Here is a 19,302-nt window from a genome sequence, read left to right as displayed (position 1 = left end):
GTGTGGAAATGGCAGGTGCAAAGGTCTGGGGGCTGAAGCACACCTGAGGTGTCCAGGGAGCTGGATGGAGCAAGCAGTGGGGAGAGACAAGGACAGAGAAAAGGCCGGGCTGGGGGAGGGGCAGATGGTGAGAGCTTTGAAGGCCACTGTGCCGACTGGGGCCTTTACTCTGAACCGTGAAGGAACCAGAAGGGGAACAGGGCTGTAATGTGATCTGACATGTTTTAAAAGGATCACTGGGTCTGCTGTGTTTTCAGCAGATTGCAGGGAGGGCAAGGATAGCTTGATCTTGATGATGCTGACATCAAGGGGCGGGTGGAGGATGAGAATTCTGTGAAAGGCACTAAGGAAAAGCAGGAGAACCTGGGAGAGAGGAGTCAAGAAGCCAAGGAAGGTGGGAACGGGAGGGAGCCATGGGTGGAATCAAGTGTTTCCAAGAGATCAAGTAAGAGGAGGCTGAAGCCATGGGGCTCCCTGGAGACCTCGGTAAGGGCAGGTTGTGTGAATGGGTGGGGGCAGAAGCCAGACTGCTGTGTGTTGAGAGCACCACTTAATCCCCCCAAGCCCCAGTGATCTGTACATTAACCCTAGATTGGAAGACCTTGGAAGGAAAGCAGGAAGGCACATTGTGAGGGCCTTTGAGAGCCCCTAGCCTCCCCATTCACTTAACTAGAGTGGACCGAGTGACCGTCCAAGGCCAAGGAACTCAGTGGGGTCAGAGCGTGGCCTGGATTACAGGTCTCTTGCCCCCAACCAAATGCTTTTCCCACATGTATCAGGGTAACATTAGGTGCCACAACAAATAAACCCCCAAGTTTTCAGGGTTCAACACAACAGTGCCTTATTTCTTGCTTATTAGATAATAATCTAATGCAGGTGTGGTTAATCAGCACTTGTCCTCCATGTGGAGATTCAGAAACACAGGTTCCTTCCATCTTGGCTCCACTGTCTACAGTACTTCTTGACCATTTTTATGTTACGGATTCCTTTGAGACGCTAGTGAAAGCTAATTTTTTTCACCAGAAATAAATACACACATGCACATCCACACAAAATCTGGCACACTTTCAAGGGGCTCATAGACCCCATGCAGTCATCTATAGAATTCCTATGAGTCCACAGGCCCAGGTGAAAACCTGCTGCATGGGGCCTTAGAGACCTCACGTCCCCTGTTAGATGGGGAAGAAAGCACAGAAAAGGCACAGCTACTTCTTAAGGCCCTGGCATTGTCGTGGAATGCACTGCTTCCATGCCCAGCCGTTGGCAAAAACCATCTGACCCAACTGAGGTGCAGAAGGAAGCGGAAACGTAGTTATGGGGACATTTCCATGTTGTCCTCAAGTTTTGGAGGACAGCTCGCTCTGGCACGCAGAAGCACCTCTTTGCAGTTGTGCACAATGGTTAGAGTGTGTCTTACAAAGATGCTTTTAAAGCTTAATCCTCTTGTGGGCTGTTCACTCCTACCTTCCAGCCTTACTCAATGCTGTTTCTTTCTCCTTCCTTCTTTCCTCTCCAAATTCAGCCCATTGTCTTGGAGCCTTGTTGGGGACCTACCTCCTCCAGGACGCTTTCTCTGACCATCGCAATCAAGTCATCTCTGGCCCCTTTGAGCTCATAGCACCCACCCTTCCTTTAGTCTTGCCTTGTGGAAGCTCTTGTTCGTTATCACAGGTCTGATTTTCTGTCCCACTAGGCTGTGTTTCGCGCAGACCACCAGCATGTCTGATCTGACTCCCTGTGTCCTTGCCACTCAGCTCACAGCCCTCAGTATCCCCTAGAGAGTGGATGGTGCATGTCCGTTCATGCATGGGATCCTCAGGGCAGCAGGACAGGGCAGTGATGCTGACCTGCCTGGACTGATGAGGAAATGAAGGCTCCTAGAGTAGAGGCAAGTGCCTCAGACCCACAGACCATGGCAGGGTTTGACCTTGGTTCCGGGTCTTTCAACTCCAAATGTAATGCCTACTCTATCCCAGGGATGACTGCAGCACCTTCAGTAGCAGAGACAGGTCCAGCTCTCTGCACCAGGGCTGCTACTCCGGGGGCTGTGAGCAACAGTAGATCCCTCAGCACCAAGCAGTGCCTGGCGCCCAGTAGGTGCTCTGTAGATGCGTGTGGTGGGTGGATTTACCAATGGAGGTGAGAAAAGCTTCTGCTCCCTGCCTCCCATCCCCTAGCATTAATGATTTTTACTCTTCCCCTGACATCCAACCACTCCCTAATATCATGGGGGAGATTTAGGATAACAAAGAGACAGCCATAGTGAAAGGAGACACAGGTGCAGTCAATGCTGAACTCAGAGGCAGTCATGACTGTAAAAAAGTTCAGGCTCCAGGAGAGAGGTGTCAGCTTGAGCTGAGAGTGGGCAAGTGTAGCCGCTTCTGCCCTGGATGATGGGCTCCCTATGCTCTGAATTCATTATTCAGCTGCAGACACCAGGGCACTTTAGTTTCCCTTAATTAATTAAAATATCACATAATAATCATTCTCTGATTTAATGTTCAAGAGGCTCTGGCGAAGGCTGGGGATGAGGAAATTTATTATGGGAGACTGTTCACTGTCAGCTGGTTTGCTCGTTCTTATTAATCTTTCCTGCATCATCCACCTCTGGAGGAACGGAGAGGGCAGTGTTTTTTAAAGACATGGGATTAATTTCACCCTAAAACTTGAAGAAAAAAATCCATTTTGACTAAAAACTACCCTTTCTTGTTTAAGGTGGAAAGTGGATACCTTTGGGATTGAACACTAGCTTTTGGATTATCTTCCTCAAGCCTAGTTATAACCCAGTTGACAACAGAAGACTGAGATTCAGGCCCACCTCTTATAGCATCAAGTCCAACCTCTTCTGGTGGCAGTTAGGGGTGTGGCCAAAAACTACCCCATTACCTGCCACTAGAGCTCTCAGCCACAACTGGTCACTACTCCCCATGCACAAACTACACTGCACTTCTCCACCCCTGCTCCTTTTACGTGCTACTTCCCTAGCCTGGAATCTCCCACATCACTTCAATCCCCAGCTCAGATGGCTCTCCTCTTCCAGGAAGTCTTCCTTGATCTCCCCCTACTCTGATCACAAAGCAGACACCTTGTGCTGTGTGGCAGGATGGCAACCTTGTCCCACTCATCCCCACTCAAGTCTCACCTGAGTGCAGGGCCCAGGTCCCACATACCTTCATATTGCCAGTGTCTGCACCCTCTGGCCTCTGGGGAATGCTATTCCGTGTGCATGTGGGGTAATAGAGGGCAGATCTAAGTGAATGAATTAAAATAGTAGAATGCTTATACAGTGGGAGACACCAGTTCAGAGGGAGTTAGAAGGATCAGGCTGGCAGTAGATGATTAGTTAGGGCTGGTTAAAAATTGCAAGCAGGGTGACCAGGTACGACAGTAACCACAGCTCAGGTGTGAGAGGTAAGGACAATTCGGATGACAGTAGTTGATGTGGGCAAGCGAAAGAAGGGAAAGATGCATAAGGGATGATGGAGAAGTATCAGTGGTGCCTGGGCCCACCTACAGCAGCGTTCCAAGGACAGAGACCACAAAGACTGTCCCTAAAAACATTTATTTTCAGAGTGCAGGGGTCCTGTGACATCATCACATCTATGAACATAGGGTAGAAAACATAGGCTCTGAGGGCATCATGTTTCCAAATGATAAAAGCCACAGCACACATTCGCTTCGCCTCTGAGAGGTCTTGGGGCTCTCGCAGTTGAAAAGTCATTAGGTTGGAACAATCATGCTAACCTGCCTTTTTGGTTTTGGTGAAAACTTCAGACAGTGTAACATTTATTATGATTATTTTTTGTACATCATTACGAGGCTACACCCAGCCTCCTGCGGGCTTGATGCTCAGCCCTGTCCCCCCGGGGCTCCATCTACCTGCTCTTTGGGTCCACATCCAGCTCTCCAGATTTGACTGGGCAAATGTGAGGTGATTCAACTGATTTTGCTGAATGTGCTTATTAGCAGATGCATGATGTTGTTCTACTACCTTCTCTACAGTTCCCTCTTCCTCTGACATGGTTTCACTAAGTCTCTTCCCAAGCCATCTCCCAACCACTCAAATCACAGAGGAATTAACTGCAGACTTGGATACGGAAATCACTGCCGTGGGGTTTGGGGGAGCCTAGTAGGGAGGGGACGTGAGCAGATCCCCTGGAAGGCCCAACCTCCAACAGACAAGGACAGCTTCCCTTTTGATCAGGTTCAATTTTGACTTTATTTGAAGAAGGGGTTCCAATGTTTTTAAAGTTTGAAAACCACCCATCTAGTTTCGTTCCCTTATTCAAACGAGGAACTGAGGTCCAGAAAGTGAAGGGGACTTTCTCAGGGTCACCCAGAAAGACAGGGGTGAATTCCCAAATGGACCTCATGTTTCTAGATTCCTGGGCCACCCTCCTGCTATGTACGTCAGGGTGATGCCACCCCAGCATTTCAGATGTGGAACAGCCAGGCTTAAAGGCAGAAAATGCAATTCCAGAAAGGACTCCAAAATGCAACGCCCAGCGTGAGTGGCTTGAGAGTGTTGCTTTAAACGTTGAGATGGACCTTAAGGAGAATCCCTGAAACCTGTGGAAATGGCAACATCTTCCTTTCCATAGTTATGAGATTTTTCTGAGAAGCAGCACCATGGAGTGGAAAGGGTGCCAAAGAGGACCAGATGCCCTCAGCTCCTGTCCTTCTCAGAGGCTTTCAGGCCTCAGGCAAGCGCTTTACTCTCGGAGCCTGGTTTTCTTCATCTGTAAAGGGGGAGGGACATTAATGCTTATCCTGCCTGCCGTCCCAGAGATGGGAAGTGACCACAGACAGGACAGTGTTTCTTGAAATTTAACAACTGTCCATATGTGAGATCCCAATTCTGATTTTAAAAAATTTTAGTCACCTAGGGGGTCTATTTTTTTAGGCCAGATATTAAATATTCTCCTTTTTTCTTTCTTGATTAAAAGAAAAGAAAGAAAGCTTTATTTCTGGTTAAGGTCAAAACATCTCTAAGTAAAATGTATTCTACTACACTCTAATTCCACAGCCCAGAGAGAGCAGTTAACCCCATTTTTACAATTTGATGTCCAAAAGCCAGGTCTCCACTGCCAGCTTGGTTAGAGAATGCTGGGCGTGTTAATAAGTGGACATCTTGGTCCCCAGATGCCCAGCCAAGGGGCCCCCGAGTCTGGTTAAGTTTCCATCTAGGACTGAGTCTCTTTATAATGGGAAAGCAGCAGGAATAACAGCTATCCACACCTTCATGTGAAGCAATGGCATTTGTTTTTGAGGGAATATTATTTTTAAAAGAATGCTAAGACTACACTTCCCATATTTTTTCTGTAGGACCGTCTTACTCCAGGATGACAGTGTTTGAAGGGACATGGGTAACATCCAGTCCAAATACCACATTCACAGCTGAAGAGAACAAGGCTCAGAGAGGGAGGGACCTACCCAGTTCACACAGCAAAGTTAGAGAGGTCAGGCAGAGGACAGCAGGACCCTCCCCCCTCTTCCTACAACACATACTAAGTCACTAATCAGCCCTACACAAATGAGGTAAAGAGTCACAGCTGACACACACCTCGGTCCAGCCCTTTAGAATTACAAATATACCTAAGGTGACCTTCCCTTGGAGGGAGAAGTTAAAAAAAGAATTCTCACAGAGCTATTCATTTCAGAAGTATAAAAAGGCTACATGCAGTCTGTTTTCCCAATGTTTGCCCTGCTAAAAACTACATCTGCATACGAATCTAGTTTGCATCTAATTTTTAAAAACATACGAAAGCGGTTATCTACAAACACAGTTCTTCCAATTCTTCACAAAGCAAACAAGATCCATGACTTGACTTTTCCATCATCCTGTAATCAATGTTTCTAAGACCCTAGAAGAAAAGAGGGAAAAGAATTAGAGAAAAAAAGCCTGCTCTGTCATAGTCAACTATGCGTTAGACGGAAGGTGGGGGAAATGCGCCTAACTTTAAATATCTCCCCAACCAGGAGTGGTGCCGGTGGGAGCAGAGATGCCTGTGGGGGTCTAGGAAATACATGTAAGGCCAATGGATGGGCATTTCAGGGAGGCAGATTCCAGCTTAATGTGCAGAAAAACTTTCAACTATTGGAAAAATCCACAGATGGTTGTTTGGTGGTAGTGAGCTCTGTGTCCCTGGAGGTATGCAAGCAATAGCCGGCCAATTCTGCATGTTGTAGAGGGAACTCACGGACTGGGCTGTGGCAATGGTATTAAAATTCCATGGCTCTTTGTGACCCCTTTGAAAACTCATTTATAGTAGACTATATTCATACCCTGGTATCATTTCTGTTTTTAAAATATAAATATATGTACTTATAAATTATACATATATTTAAAACATGAAACATACATACACACACACATGTACATACAGAAGTATACATACAAGTGTACAGGACAAAAAGTCTCGATACTTGGCTTTTTGATACATATATATAACTATACACATATATAAAAAACTATAAGTTAAGTATCAGGAGGGCAACTTTAAGAGCCATCTCCTCACCGAATTCCTATTTGACGATTTTACACCTACATTTTCCTCCCTGTTTCTAGAAGCTCTAACTACTTGCAGAGCTACAGACAAGGAAGAACCTGGGAATAGACCCATGAAGCTCAGACTGTCTTCTTTGCGGGCGTGTTTTCACCTGGGTGCTGTCATAGTGACCACATCTGCTCTCTTAGCACCCTCACTGGGCGGACGTGGAGAAATAGAAAAAAATAGGTGGTCTTTTTCACCTGACGGACACCCATAACAGTCACAGCTCTTGACTTTGCATCCTAGCGGGAAGCCCAGTGTGATACGTGTGTAGAACATACCACAGAGTCTACCTGCCAATTTTGTAATATGTTCCTACTCTTGGTTTGCATTTCTCTGGTTTCCTTGATTCATGTATTTTTCTTCTTATTTATTATGCATCTTATGACTCATCTCAATCTCCCGTGACACAGGTGTACAAATACTGCAGATGACTTGGAACATGCACATTACCCCCTCACATGTGGTCATCTGGACCTGGGAAGCGGGCGGCTCTGTACTGGCTCCGATCCACCACGGTGACTGTGCCGTGCGACTGGGCCTCCCCAACCGCGTTGGCTGAATGGCACTGGTACACCCCCTCGTCTTCCTTCCTCAGAGGGTTGATCTAGAAGTTAAACAGGCAAGTTTGTACAGTCATATATGGCATAGCAAAATTACTGATTTAGTTCTTAATGATTCTGAACACTTACTCCTTTTCAAAATAAGACAGAGCTCACCCTCTATTTCTCTTCTTGCCTCGGCTGCCGAGAAAGAGTTAAACTTCCTTCTCAGTACCCTCTCTATCCTGGCTCTCATTTTAATGTTTCCTCTGCATTTCTGCCTTTTACTGTGAGCTACCTGGTCCTTTTATTGAAGGTGATAGGTATAGATTCCAAGGAAAATACTGCAAACTAAAAGAACAAAACTCTACTGACCACAGAATAGCCCTCAAATGCTCCCAACGGACGCAGCCTTTACAAAATAACACCAGAGACAACCTTCCCCCACCTCTCCTTGTAATAAAAGGAGGGGAATATGCTTGATGTGAAAAAGCCGTGGACCCAACTGCATTCTGAGTCTCTGAGCTGGGTGGAGAAGTTGCCCACGCTGGCCGAGATGGGGGTGGAATGAGGAGGACACCCTCAAGGGCCCATCTCACGCCCCTGCAGAGGAGATCCACGGTAGCTCCCTCCTCTCTTGCTTTCTCTCGTCATAACAGCTTCTCTACACTGTGAGTCACTACAGACTGGAGAGGGTATGTGCACCCTATCTCATTTTGATCCCATGGTGGCTGAAGGCGGAGCATCGTTATCCTCACGTTACAGGAGACTCACAGGTAAGTCACAGACTGTTAGGGTCACTGGACATGGTCCAGTCCAAGGCCCTCTTTTTATGGTTGTGGACGCTGAAGCTCTGAGAGGTAGGGTAACTAGCCCCACTCGGGCCCCCATCTCGTCACTCCATCGCCCTTTTAAACACAGGGCGTTCCCTCTTCTCAGCCAAACTGCCGCACGTGGCACAGAAGAGCCCTGGAGGAGGGTGTGAATCTGCCATCTTCCGTCTTTATCAGCCATGTGGTCTCAGGCAAGTGTATTAGCTTCCTATGGCTGCTGTTGCAAATGACCACACGTTTAATGGCTTAAGACAACACAAATTTATTATCTACAGTTCTTGAGGTCAGAAGTCCGAATGGGTCTCAGTGGGCTAAACCCAAGGTATCAGCAGGGTTGCCTTCTTTCTAGAAGCCCTAAGAGAAGCATTCTAGAGGCTGCCTGCAGTCCTTGGCCTGTGGCTCCCTCTTGCATCTTCAAAGCCAGCAACAGTAGTTCATGTCTTCTGACACTGCCATCTCTCTGGCTCTCTCTCCTGCCTCCCTCTTCCACATTTAAAGGACTCCTGTGATTATATCGGGTCCACCCAGATAACCCAGGATAACTTTATTAAAGTCAGCTGATTAACAACTTTAATTCCATCCTTATTCCCCTCTTGCCACACAACATACCATATCCACCAGTTCCAAGGATTAGCATAGACATCTTTCCGGGGCCATAATTCTGCCTACCTCTGAAGATCACTTCTGCTCTCAGGGGTTATACTACCTGCCTACTTTCCTCTCAGTTACTGTAGCGTCCAAGGAGAAATGGATCAGAGTATTTGAAAGGTGTAACATGTTATAGAAATACAAAAGGTGCTTTATAAGGGCCAGTCAATAATAGCCAATAATCCTAAACAAATGAGATACTCACCAAAACCCAGGCCGTGGCTGCGTGGTCAGAAGGGCCCCCTTGCACCTGGACAGCTATATTGATGTGGTCCCCAGGCAGGTCCTTCAGCACCTGGGTGCCCTCAGGAGACCGTGTGACCTACAGAGGACAGAAAAACCAGGAGTGATTTAGAAAAAGCATTTCTGGATAAGGACCACCCCACAGACACCCTCGTTGTCTTCACCCTCCTGCTGACTTGAAGGCTGACCCTAGTATCTCTTATTCCTATTAAATGCCAGTTTCTTCCTAAGCCTGAACGTATGTACAGACAGTGCCCCCTGCTGGACAGCGAAGATGTAGACACCACCACTATCAGAATCTCATTGTCTTTCACAGGGCTGTTGAGATAAGGAGACAACATATGCCAGTCTCTCAAAAACTGAACTGCAGAAAGATCTAGTTTTGGAATAGGATTGGGTCATTTGCCACCAGCCAAGTCTTTCTAAAACCCAGATCCAGTGAAGGAAGCTCTAACTTCATCCCAGCTGACCTAGGCTAGATAAACAGCAGAACTTCCTGGACAGCTAAGTGGCAGAGGGAGCAAATGGCAACACCTCTTCTCTGGGGAGACGTTTGGGGTAAAAGTTTTGAGGCATAAATCTGGAGGCAGAGGAGTGGAACATAAGTTTTTTTTTAATCCTCCAATTGACATATAAACACACACACACCCTTAAAAAACATTTATACACCCCACCCCCCCCAAACACACACACACAGAGAAGTTCTTGGATATAAATACCTTCCTCCATGTGACAACTGGGGCAGGCACAGCTCTCACCTCACAGGACAGGGATGCCTGTGCCCCGGTGACATTGTGAACACTCCGGGGTGGAGTGATGACCACAGGAGCTGGGAGAAGAAGACAAGGGAAGACAGCCTTGACCCTGATCAAGCCCCCCACATCTAAGATACCCTGCCTGCAGAGAGCATGTTGGGGCAGATGAGAGCTCCCCACAGAAAGGACATACTTATAGGCAAGGAATCATAGAAGAGAGTTTTCTTAGACCTGGAAGGATGCCTACTTGTTTCCTCCTACATTGCCTTTGTTCTACCAACAGGAAAACAGGGATCCAGAGAGGAAAGGCGACTTCTCAAAGTCGCCCAGCATGTCTGTCTGTGGTCTCATCACACTCCCTCCCAGGATCCCTTCCAGGACCCCAGCTGCCATCTGCTTACAGCTCAACTACACTGACAGTGCGCCAGGCTCCGGGAGGGGCTGGTGTCACTTCACCCAAGGCAGAGTCTTCTACCAGATGGGCTTTTCTCCTTCCGCATGGAGGGCATTTCAAAGAATAACGCCATGCAGAACAGCTGCCCTCACCCCCTGCTGAGACCCGCTGCGGTTCAAGATGCTCATTTGCATATCACAGGCTCCACACACCTCCCCATCCCCGAGGATAAAACTGCAGGCATGGACACCGCCTCGCTGCGTGGAGAAAGGTAAATCAGGGAATCCGGCAGTGTGGTGCTAGGCTGCCAGCACACTACAGAAAGGACAGGGCGGGTGTGGGCTCGCTGGGCGGGACAGGAGAGCATGTGGCATTTGAGTTAGACATTCTTAGCTGATACTCCACACTCTGCCCTTCTCCCTGTGCCTGGCATCTGCTCTACTCACACTGGAACTAAAAGAATCAAGTCCAACTGCCTCAGCTTTCAGGCCCTCCGCCCGGCCCTCAGCGTACCTGCCTGCCCTGCCCTGCCTTTCTTCTACGTGGAGTGCGCCCCCAGCTCCCCATCCTGAGGGCCTGGGGGTGTGTCCTAGTCCAGGACCAGGGCGTCTGCCCGCTTTGACTTACTGAAACCCAGCCTGCCTTGCAGTGCAGGTGCTTCATCTCCACGGACCCACGCTCGCAGCTGTCCCCGTGGGGTCTTGGGCGAGGCGCAATGTGGAGGCTTGGTGAGGAGTATGCTCTCTGCTCAGGTCTGCTGTCTGTAAGATGGGGATAATACCCCCTGCTTCACAGGGCTGTTGAGCTGATCTTACCACGTGATGAGTGTGAAACTGAGGGTTTGAGTTAACACAATATGCAAGTGGGGGGCAGGGGAGGCCTGTTAAACAGATGACTCCGCGAAGAAAGGTATGACAAAAGAGCAAACACATTCACCCTTGGGCCATCAAAATGCAGAGTTCACGACTCTTGGGGCTTCATCGGGTACTCAGACATCCCTGCAGCCCTCCACAGGCCAGCCTTGGAGAGAGAAAGGGCCCTCGCCCACCTAGGTGGGGCTGCAATGAAAAAGGAGAACAAAGGGAGAGAGACAGAAGGCTGGAGCAAGAGCATGGAGAGAAGGAGTGAAGGGGCGCAGAAATGAGACTGACCTGACCCCTCCAGACAGACTGGGAGGCAGACCCTGTCAAACTGGTGCCAAAAAATCTCTGGGAAAGTGTCTTAGAGCTATGGAGTCTCAAACTGGAGGGGCCCAACTCCCCAAGAGCATGTGCCTATCTGTGACGGGCTCATCTAGTCTTCACTTGCATGCCCCCAGTGATGGAGAGCTCACTACCTATGAAGCCAGGTCCTTCCGTCCTTGGCTCTGCTGGTTAGAAACCTTGTTCTCACCTGGAGCTAAAACTCACCTCCTGTAACTCCCACCTATTAATCTCAGGGCTGCCCTCAGGAGCCCCACAGCACCTTGGGTGCCTCAAATGGCTTCCAGTGAGTTGAATACAGACCCTGCCCTCCTCACCCCCAGGCTGCTTTCTTCCCCCTCAGCCTGATCAGCTCACTCCTTCAGCTGTGACCAACTGAACGCCCTCCAAGCACCACACCGCTACCCACAGCCCCGATTGTAGCCAGTCCCCTGAATGGACTAAGGTTCTAGGCTTCTAACATTGCCCAATGTGACCCAGCCACCTGCTGACCGCTACAAAGAACCACAGCACTGCTGTTCTCTGGCGGAGCCCCATCTGCAATGGATGACAAAGAAAGTCTAATTTATTCCAACCCCCTGCCAGCATCACTTCCTTTGGAGCCCAAAGCAGTCGTCAAATGGCTCACTGTGGGAACAATCAGACCTGCATCTTATTCCAAAGCCCTCAGTAGATTCCAAAGGGACACTCAATCAACATGCTTTACTTTCTTTCATGTAGAGTCATAAATTTTAAATGAGATTTCATCAGTCCCTTTCAGGCCTAAATGAATAAGCCAGTAAATCACATTTCATCTTTCTCTCTCTTTGCATTTCCCCCTTTTTCCATAACTACAATTAAGAAAGACCATCTTGGAAATACTGCCTTTGCCACTAATTTCAAGGCAGAAAATAGCACTTCTTTTCCAAAAGAGCCCCCTGCTTTTGGTGATAAAGTGATGTTCAAATTTTGATTTCTTTTTAAATGTACATACAGTACATTCATTCCTTCTAGTATACAGTTCTAAGTTTTGGCAAATGCATACGCCGTGTAACCACCACCATACCCAAGATACAGCATTGTTCAGTTATCTTGAAAATTGTCCTCATGTTGCTTAATCTGTTTTTAATTTTAACATCTGATTTTAAATTTAAAATATTTTTATCCATAATAGCTCTTTACAATCAGTCATCATTATCATGATAGTATTAATGGTAATAATACCACCCTTCTGCTTACAGGCTTAAGCCATTCGATCCTTCCAGCAATCTCCCCAGCTGCCAGATGGGGGAGCTAGCCAGGGTTACCCAGCCTTAAACAGCTGGGTGAGGCTATGAGCCCAGCGGTCTAGCTCTGAGCTCTGTCCCACACCATCCTGCCTTCTCCTGAAATGACAGGGAGTTCCATGTCTGCTACTCCTTTCATCCTCACACCAGCCCTGTGAAGTAGGTGCTTTTAGCCCCACTTTACAGATGAGAAATCCAAGGCTCAGAAAGGTGAAGCACCTGGAGGAGTGAAGATGCAAACCCAGGCACGCTGATTCCATTAATCCCACATGGATTTTTAAAGTGAAACATTTGTTAGCCATATGGACTCCATTCCAGAATAAGAAAGAGTTCCTTAGGGATTGTGTTGGGGGCCCCCAAGATAAGTCCCAGGATCAATGATTTGCTACAAGGACTCACAGGACTCGGCACAGTTTACTCACAGCTGGGATTTATTACAACAAACAGAGACAAAGCAACTCAGCAGAGGGAAAAGAGGCTCATGGGGCAAAGACCCGGGAAGCCAGGAGCACACTTTGAGGAGCCTCTCCCAGTGGAGTCACACAGGACGTGCCTAATTCCCCAGCAACGACTTGTGACAACACGTGTGGCGTGAGAGCCTATGCCCTCTACTAGAGAAGCTCACTAGACATTCAGTGCCCAGGGTTTTTATTGGGGTCCAGTCCCCCAGCCTCTGCCTCCTACGTACCAAAATTCCAGCCTCCCAGAAGTAAAGCAGGTGTGCAGCATAAACCATGCTGTTTGTACAGTGAGCTACTCTTATCAGTTCTGGAAACGGTGGGAAGCCTCCCCACATCCAAATTCTCAGACACCAGCCAAGGGTCAGCCTCTCCAGCAGGGCTTTCTAAGGATAACAGCCTCAGGCCTGCTATGTTTACTCTTTTCTGCACAGAAATGAAACTCTCCATAATCACCCCAGGGAACAGCTCTTGTGAAGATACCATTGAATGGGCAATGTATCCTTAACCCTGGCAGGACATTCCCAGTCTTACTGTCCCCAAGGGCTCATTCGAGTGTGGCGCTGGGGTCCTCCACATATGACTACCACAGGCAGGTTCAATCCTGTCTCTGCCACACTCCAGTTTCTTCTTTAAAATGGGCACAGGAGTCCATTCTCTCCGCTGTGCCCTCTACACAGGCTGTTGTGAGGACAGTAAAAAGACCTCTTGCCAACTGTAAAAGGCTTCCACGGAGGGACCTGAGGACTCGGCAGGTTGTGCCACCCCAAAGGGTGGTCTCCTCGAAGATGCCCTGCCTGCTCAGGACCCTCTACTGACCTCTGGTGAGTGGGCCTACCGGTCGGGCCCCGCCTGAAGGCTCCAGAGGCTGTGGCCCAGAGCCCTCACTCTGGCGAGCCCGGGGCGCAGCCTCTCACCTTGCTGCTGCCCGAGCTGCCACACTCCTGGAAGAGCCAGGGCTCTCCTTCCTACCTGCCTTTGGCAAGAGTCATGTGGCTTTCAGGAGGGAGGATGGTGTCTGGTCAGCCCGGTCTGTGAATGTGCCAGCTTTGTCTCCCTAGTTCTTCCTTGCTAAACACTTGTTTCCTTCTGCTTGTGTCAGCAACAGCCCTGGAAATGCTAGGCTGGCACAAACCCACCCATCAGGTAACAGAATAGTCACCCAGGTGGGCACTGGGGGTGGGCCAAATAGCACCAAGGGAAATTCAAATGCCCGGGGGCCTGGTCGCTAACCATTGGGCAAGCTGCTAACAATTTCCTCCTTATCTGCAAATGAGGATAATGACTGTGGCCCTACATCCTCCGGGGTGAAGGGAGAGAATGAATGTGACTGTGTTATTAACCGTGTGGATCTATACAAATGAAAGGGATCGATATTGCTAAGTGCGTGGGGATCTGTCCCCCCACCCCGTCAACTGAGTGTCTTTGATGGCTGGAATGAAAGATCTTCCTTAATGCCTCTGAGATTTCTTTAAAGTTAATGGCGCTTGGGAAGGAAAGAATATCAGAAGTCATCCGCCAGGAACCCATCTGCTCGTATGAAAAAAGCACACAACCAAAGACTTTAATAATCAACACACTGAACAGCCCTGATAATTTATGCTAATAGTCAACGTGAGGATGTGGAACCAGAAACAGCTTAATCCGGCTCCCTGCAGCCTATGCCTCAAGCCCCCTCCCTCGGCATGAAAGGCTTTTGAGCACGAGGCCCCCCCTTCTTTGTCCCTCTCACAAAGTGGTATTCGCTGCCTCTCCTGGTTACCTGGTAACACACGCCTTGCACAGACTGAGGTTTCTAAGTGCAGCTGGAATTTCAACCGAGGCGAATTTTCTAAGATTTTGGATCTCAAGAGCTCACTGAAGCTTCAGGGGCTCAGTGCCCCCACGGGCACTGGCACGGGACCCCGTTCCTATTTAATGCAGCATTCAAAACACGACCTCAACCTGCTTTCTGCAGGATCCCAACCTCCTCCCAATGCTAGCAAACAGGGTGCGTACATGGAACAAAGCAGCCTTTTATTTTATTTCATTTATTTTTGGCTGCGTGGCATGCAGGATCTTAGTTCCCCGAACAGGGATTGAACCCATGCCCCCTGCAGTGGAAGCTTGGAGTCCTAACCACTGGACCACCAGGGAATTCCCCCAAAGCAGCCTTTTAAAGTAATGATAACAATAACAATTACAGTATTGTCACTGACAATAACAGTAACAACAACGCCATGCCACCTTACTGTTGAGAAATGGAACTAATAACTCAGTACAGAATGAAGTGTCACCCTGCAGCATGGCACTCAAGGCCTGCAATAAGCCTGCCCCAGACTACTCTGGGTATCATCTCCTCTGCCAACCATCCCACTGGGTACTGCCCATGGGTCCACTGTTCACACTCGGCCCAGGATCTCCTTCCTCCTTGTATTCGTTCATGCTGTGCCTCCCCATCCCCCCTTCTCAACCCAGGAATTTTCTACCCATCCTTCAAGGCTCCTCTCAGGTGCCTCCCCTTCTGTGAAGCTATACCTGTTCCTCTCAGGAGCCATCACCTGGTGCTAAACAGAGGAACCAGCAACAAGCCTTGGGGGAAAAAAGGAAGGTGGATTCAGACTGAGAAACCCTGAAGATTCAAGGGTAGCCAATTTGCAGCACCTTCCAGAGTGCTAGAGGTGCATGGCCCCATCTGAAAACAGCCAGGAAAACTCAGGCTGGAGCCCCACCTCAGCTGGGAACTAGTTATGTGGCTCCAGGGAATTCTCTTCTGCCTGCCTCAGTTTGCCCTTCTATTAAATGGGAGTGAGACCTGGCCAGGGTAGTTGTAAAAATCAAGGAAGAAGATGGAATGCAAAAGCGATTTCCAACAGCAAAGAATTATTCTTATGTGGGAACATAGTGGGTCTTCAATACATGTGTGTTGATCAAAGAATTACTCTCATTAATAGCATTTTGGGGCATTTCAGAGAGTAGGGGGAAAGGTCAGAATTTAAGCCTGAAAACTGTTTCCAAATGCCCCTCAGAGGCATGGGTAAGAACACGTCCCACACTGCAGGAGCCTAATATTTACAGAGGCCTCATTCCCTTAAAGTCAGGTGCTGGCTTATTTGAAGGCACAGGTGAGGACTGAGGAGGGGTGATTTTATTACCAATATTGAGGCAGAACAGCTGCTGCTCTGACAGTCTGTTTCCCTTCAAGCAAGGTCCCCAGGGGCATTGTTAAAAAGTGCTCCTGCCAAGTCATCTGGATAAAGGATGGCTTGAGGGCAGCACAGAATGAGGTGCTGCCTTCCCTGGCTGGAAAAGATCCCCCGTCCACACCTTCATGCTTCACCAGGACACAAGGGCAGGGGGGCCACACAAACATTTCAGGACAAAACGAGATGGGGAAACAGTGCCGGGGTCTGGATAGTGGCTGATGACACAATCGCTGGTAGGGAAGGAGAGCAAAATTCTGGGGAGGCCCGATGCCTGTCACTAATGGGATCATTAAGAGCAGCTTCTGAATTGCCTCTGTTCGGCCCCATGAACATCTTTACTCCCAGGGCCTGTGCCTGAGGTGGGCTCAGAGCCCACAGATCAGAGTGGAGGGGCTGTCACATTTACTTGTCATTTGGTAATTTTCAATGAATTAGGGGTATGGGGCTTCCATCTGCCATCTGGCCACACTCTGGTAACCATGGCAACCGCCACCTGCCTGACTTAACACTATCAAGTCCTGTCCTGAAACAGTACTGAATAGGGTGCCGGGGACCCAGAAGCTAGCCAGGCTTTACAGATCACCCTGGATGAGTCCCTTGCCCCATGGGTCTCAGTTTCCTCTGCATAACAGCAGATTTGGTCTAAATGCCTTCAAGGCAGCTGTCTCTTAGGAAAAGAACACCAGCCCCGGGAGGAATCATCTGAGACCATCAGCACGGGTTAGAGTCTGGGGATCTGGTCAGCATTTCTCATGTCTCCTGCATGTGAAGTGAAAGTGTTACCTGTCTGGAAACAAAGAGACCTGCCTGTGAATTAACTGCTGAGGAAAGCAGATTGTAAAAGCAGGTGACAGGAACGAGAAGAAAGGAGACAGGACTGTTTAAATGCCACAGGGCAGAAACAAAGGTTTGAAGTGGAGGAACCTCTACAGTGGCTCCACAGGGGCTGACACAGCCCCTGGAAGGAACCAGCCCAAGGCTGCAGCCAGGGAAACACCAGCCAGCTCTCTCCTCCACTGGGAGCCCCAACCAGGAACAGCCAGCGGTGACTTTCCTGTGCTTCGGGGGCTGCCTCAGACCCCCCAGTGGGCAGCACATTATTTCCAAGTTTCCAGGGACAGGGGCCTTCTTGCCTCATCTCCAGTAGGAACACCCTGCTCCCCAAACTCCCAGTCTCCTGGAGGCAAACATGCCAGGCCTGGAAATAACTGTACCAGCAATTACTTAAGTACCAAAAGGGACAGCAGGCTCATCAAAATTACGACCAGCTCGGTGGCTGGTGTCTCCATGGGTTTGGTAAGGAAGGGTACAGGTTGTGGATTCCTGCCCCGGCCTCCTTAAGTAACTGGCCAGGTAAGGAAAAACTGACCCGAGGGAAAACTGAGGCCCGTGCAGTGCTGTCCATCGCGGCGCACGGGGTGATCCTTCACCCCATAGCCCAGGGGGTCGGGGTCCCTCTTTCTTTACCCGCCCCAGCAGTGCAGGGCAGAAGCCAGACTCACCAAATTCGCAGGGTCCGTCCCGCGCCTTGTGCAGGTGGCCGGGGTGCGCGCGCGGCACCTGCCGGGCGCGCAGACGCAGCGCGCAAACGCTGGGGTACGAGCGGCCGTCGGAGCCGCAGACGGCGCCGCGCTGCGCGCACACGCAGAGCCCAGTGCCCTCGGGCCCGGCCCCCGCGGCGCGGCTCGCGCACACCAGCCCGGGGCCGCAACGCACGCCGGCCCACCCCCCGCAGCTCGCGCCCTCGGCGCCCAGGCAGCGCGCGCAGCAGCCGCACTCGTCGCGCGCAGCGATGCTGGGCGCGGGGCAGCGCGCGGGCTCGGGACAGCGCTCCGGCCGGCACGGATCGCACTCGGGGTTATGGCCGCCCGCGCCGCGGAGCCCGAGGCCGGGTGCCGGTTGCGGCTGCAGCAGAAGGAGCAGCAGGAAGAGCACGGGTGAGCGTGGCATGGTCCGCTCTGGCACGGCAGTGGCGCCTCTGCCTGGAACTCCGCTCAGCTAGCGCGGCGCCTCCACCCCGCCCGCCTCGCAGTCGCTGATTGGCCGGGCCTGCACCGCGGGGCTCCCGCACTCGGCTGCTCGGCCCCGGACTAGCGCGGCCCGGTAGGCTCCTGGCCCGGCCCGGGTTCCGAGCTGGAGGGGTGTTCTGAGACCTGCTCTCCGACAGCCAATGGGCTCTTGGAGACCCAGTCGGGGCGGGAACTTGCCCGAGGTCGCTCTGGTAGAGCAATGATTGGATGTACGGTCTCCGGATCCGAGGTTAGCTCCAGGTACTATTCCACTTAATCCAGAAGGATGCGCTCTTTTATTTTATTTTGCATTTAGTAGTTTTCTAAGTTTTATTTTAAAAAGGGAATATATAGTTTAAAATTTCAAAGTTTACAAATGGATGTAACTCTGAAATGAGGGCTTCCCTTCCACCCTATGACCCAGTATCCCACCCCCCAGCTTCAGGAGGCTACACCTTTTATCAGGTTCTTGGGTATCTTTCCAGGAATTTTGTATGTTTATAAAACCACGTATGATTGCATGGCCCCTCCCTTTAAACACACACACACACACACACACACACACACACACACACACACACAAGCATGCTCTACACATTACTCTGCACTTGGTTTTTCTACCCACGGTATTTCCCATAGTTTCCCTACCTCTTACCATCTGTGAAACTGACCGTCTGTAAATACAATCAATGGAGTGGAGTTTAACTGGCTTTTTTCCGCCACAATGCTACATAAAGTCATGGTGCATCTCAAAGTCAGCCGTGACTTTGGCTGTGATGAGATGGTGATACATTTTGGATTGTCCTTGGACATTTTAACTTTGCAAAGTGTTTAACTGCACAAAAACGTAGTTATTTAACCAGTTGTTTTCAGTACTTTTGCTACTGCAAATAATGCTCTGATGTCCTGGAGCACAAGCGGCAGCGTATCTCTGGCATAGTGGGGCGTGCGTGTTGGGAAGACACAGTGGAACAGGTTCTTTCAGTCAGATTTTTATTCCTATGGCCCCTGTGCTTGCGCAGAGTCAGACTCTGCACCCCGTCCATGGCCCAGTCCTGGCAGGGGTCCCAGACGAGAAACTCAAGGGAGTCTTGATTGCTGGAGTTTAATGTGTGGCCAAATGAAGACATTGGATGGAAAGAAGGACTTGTTGACCAGACTTTACGAGTGGCTTTTCATGCCTTCACCCCCAGCCCTCATTTACCCTGTGCTGTTTT

General features: G+C 49.8%; 3 protein-coding genes across 11 annotated transcripts in view; 2 read left to right on the top strand and 1 right to left on the bottom strand.

The window, feature by feature from the left end:
• ALDH1B1 (aldehyde dehydrogenase 1 family member B1) overlaps window positions 1–7,042 on the top strand; it is a 273,270-nt gene extending 266,228 nt beyond the window's left edge. The window contains exon 4 of the transcript XR_009519855.1: window positions 6,965–7,042. The gene's annotated coding sequence lies outside the window, so the exon portion shown is untranslated. The remainder of the gene's footprint in view (window positions 1–6,964) is intronic.
• On the bottom strand, window positions 3,553–18,146 carry IGFBPL1 (insulin like growth factor binding protein like 1). The gene is made up of 5 exons (XM_060014488.1): window positions 17,579–18,146; window positions 9,537–9,646; window positions 8,780–8,896; window positions 7,005–7,158; window positions 3,553–5,864 (listed from the first exon to the last, which is right to left on the bottom strand). The coding sequence occupies exons 1-4, from the start codon at window positions 18,024–18,026 to the stop codon at window positions 7,009–7,011; spliced, it is 825 nt and encodes a 274-aa protein (XP_059870471.1). The 5' UTR covers window positions 18,027–18,146; the 3' UTR covers window positions 3,553–5,864; window positions 7,005–7,008.
• Window positions 7,688–19,302, top strand: part of LOC132427229 (stimulated by retinoic acid gene 6 protein-like) — a 91,842-nt gene continuing 80,227 nt past the window's right edge. For all 9 annotated transcript variants that reach the window (XR_009519852.1, XR_009519850.1, XR_009519853.1 and 6 more), the window contains exons 1-2: window positions 7,688–7,869; window positions 9,856–10,237. The gene's annotated coding sequence lies outside the window, so the exon portion shown is untranslated. The remainder of the gene's footprint in view (window positions 7,870–9,855; window positions 10,238–19,302) is intronic.

Source organism: Delphinus delphis, chromosome 6 (assembly GCF_949987515.2).
Source record: "Delphinus delphis chromosome 6, mDelDel1.2, whole genome shotgun sequence".
In the NCBI taxonomy this organism is placed as follows: Eukaryota; Metazoa; Chordata; class Mammalia; order Artiodactyla; family Delphinidae; genus Delphinus; species Delphinus delphis.
The sequence above is the reverse complement of the archived record's forward strand: the minus strand, read 5'-3'. Positions and strand labels throughout refer to the sequence as shown.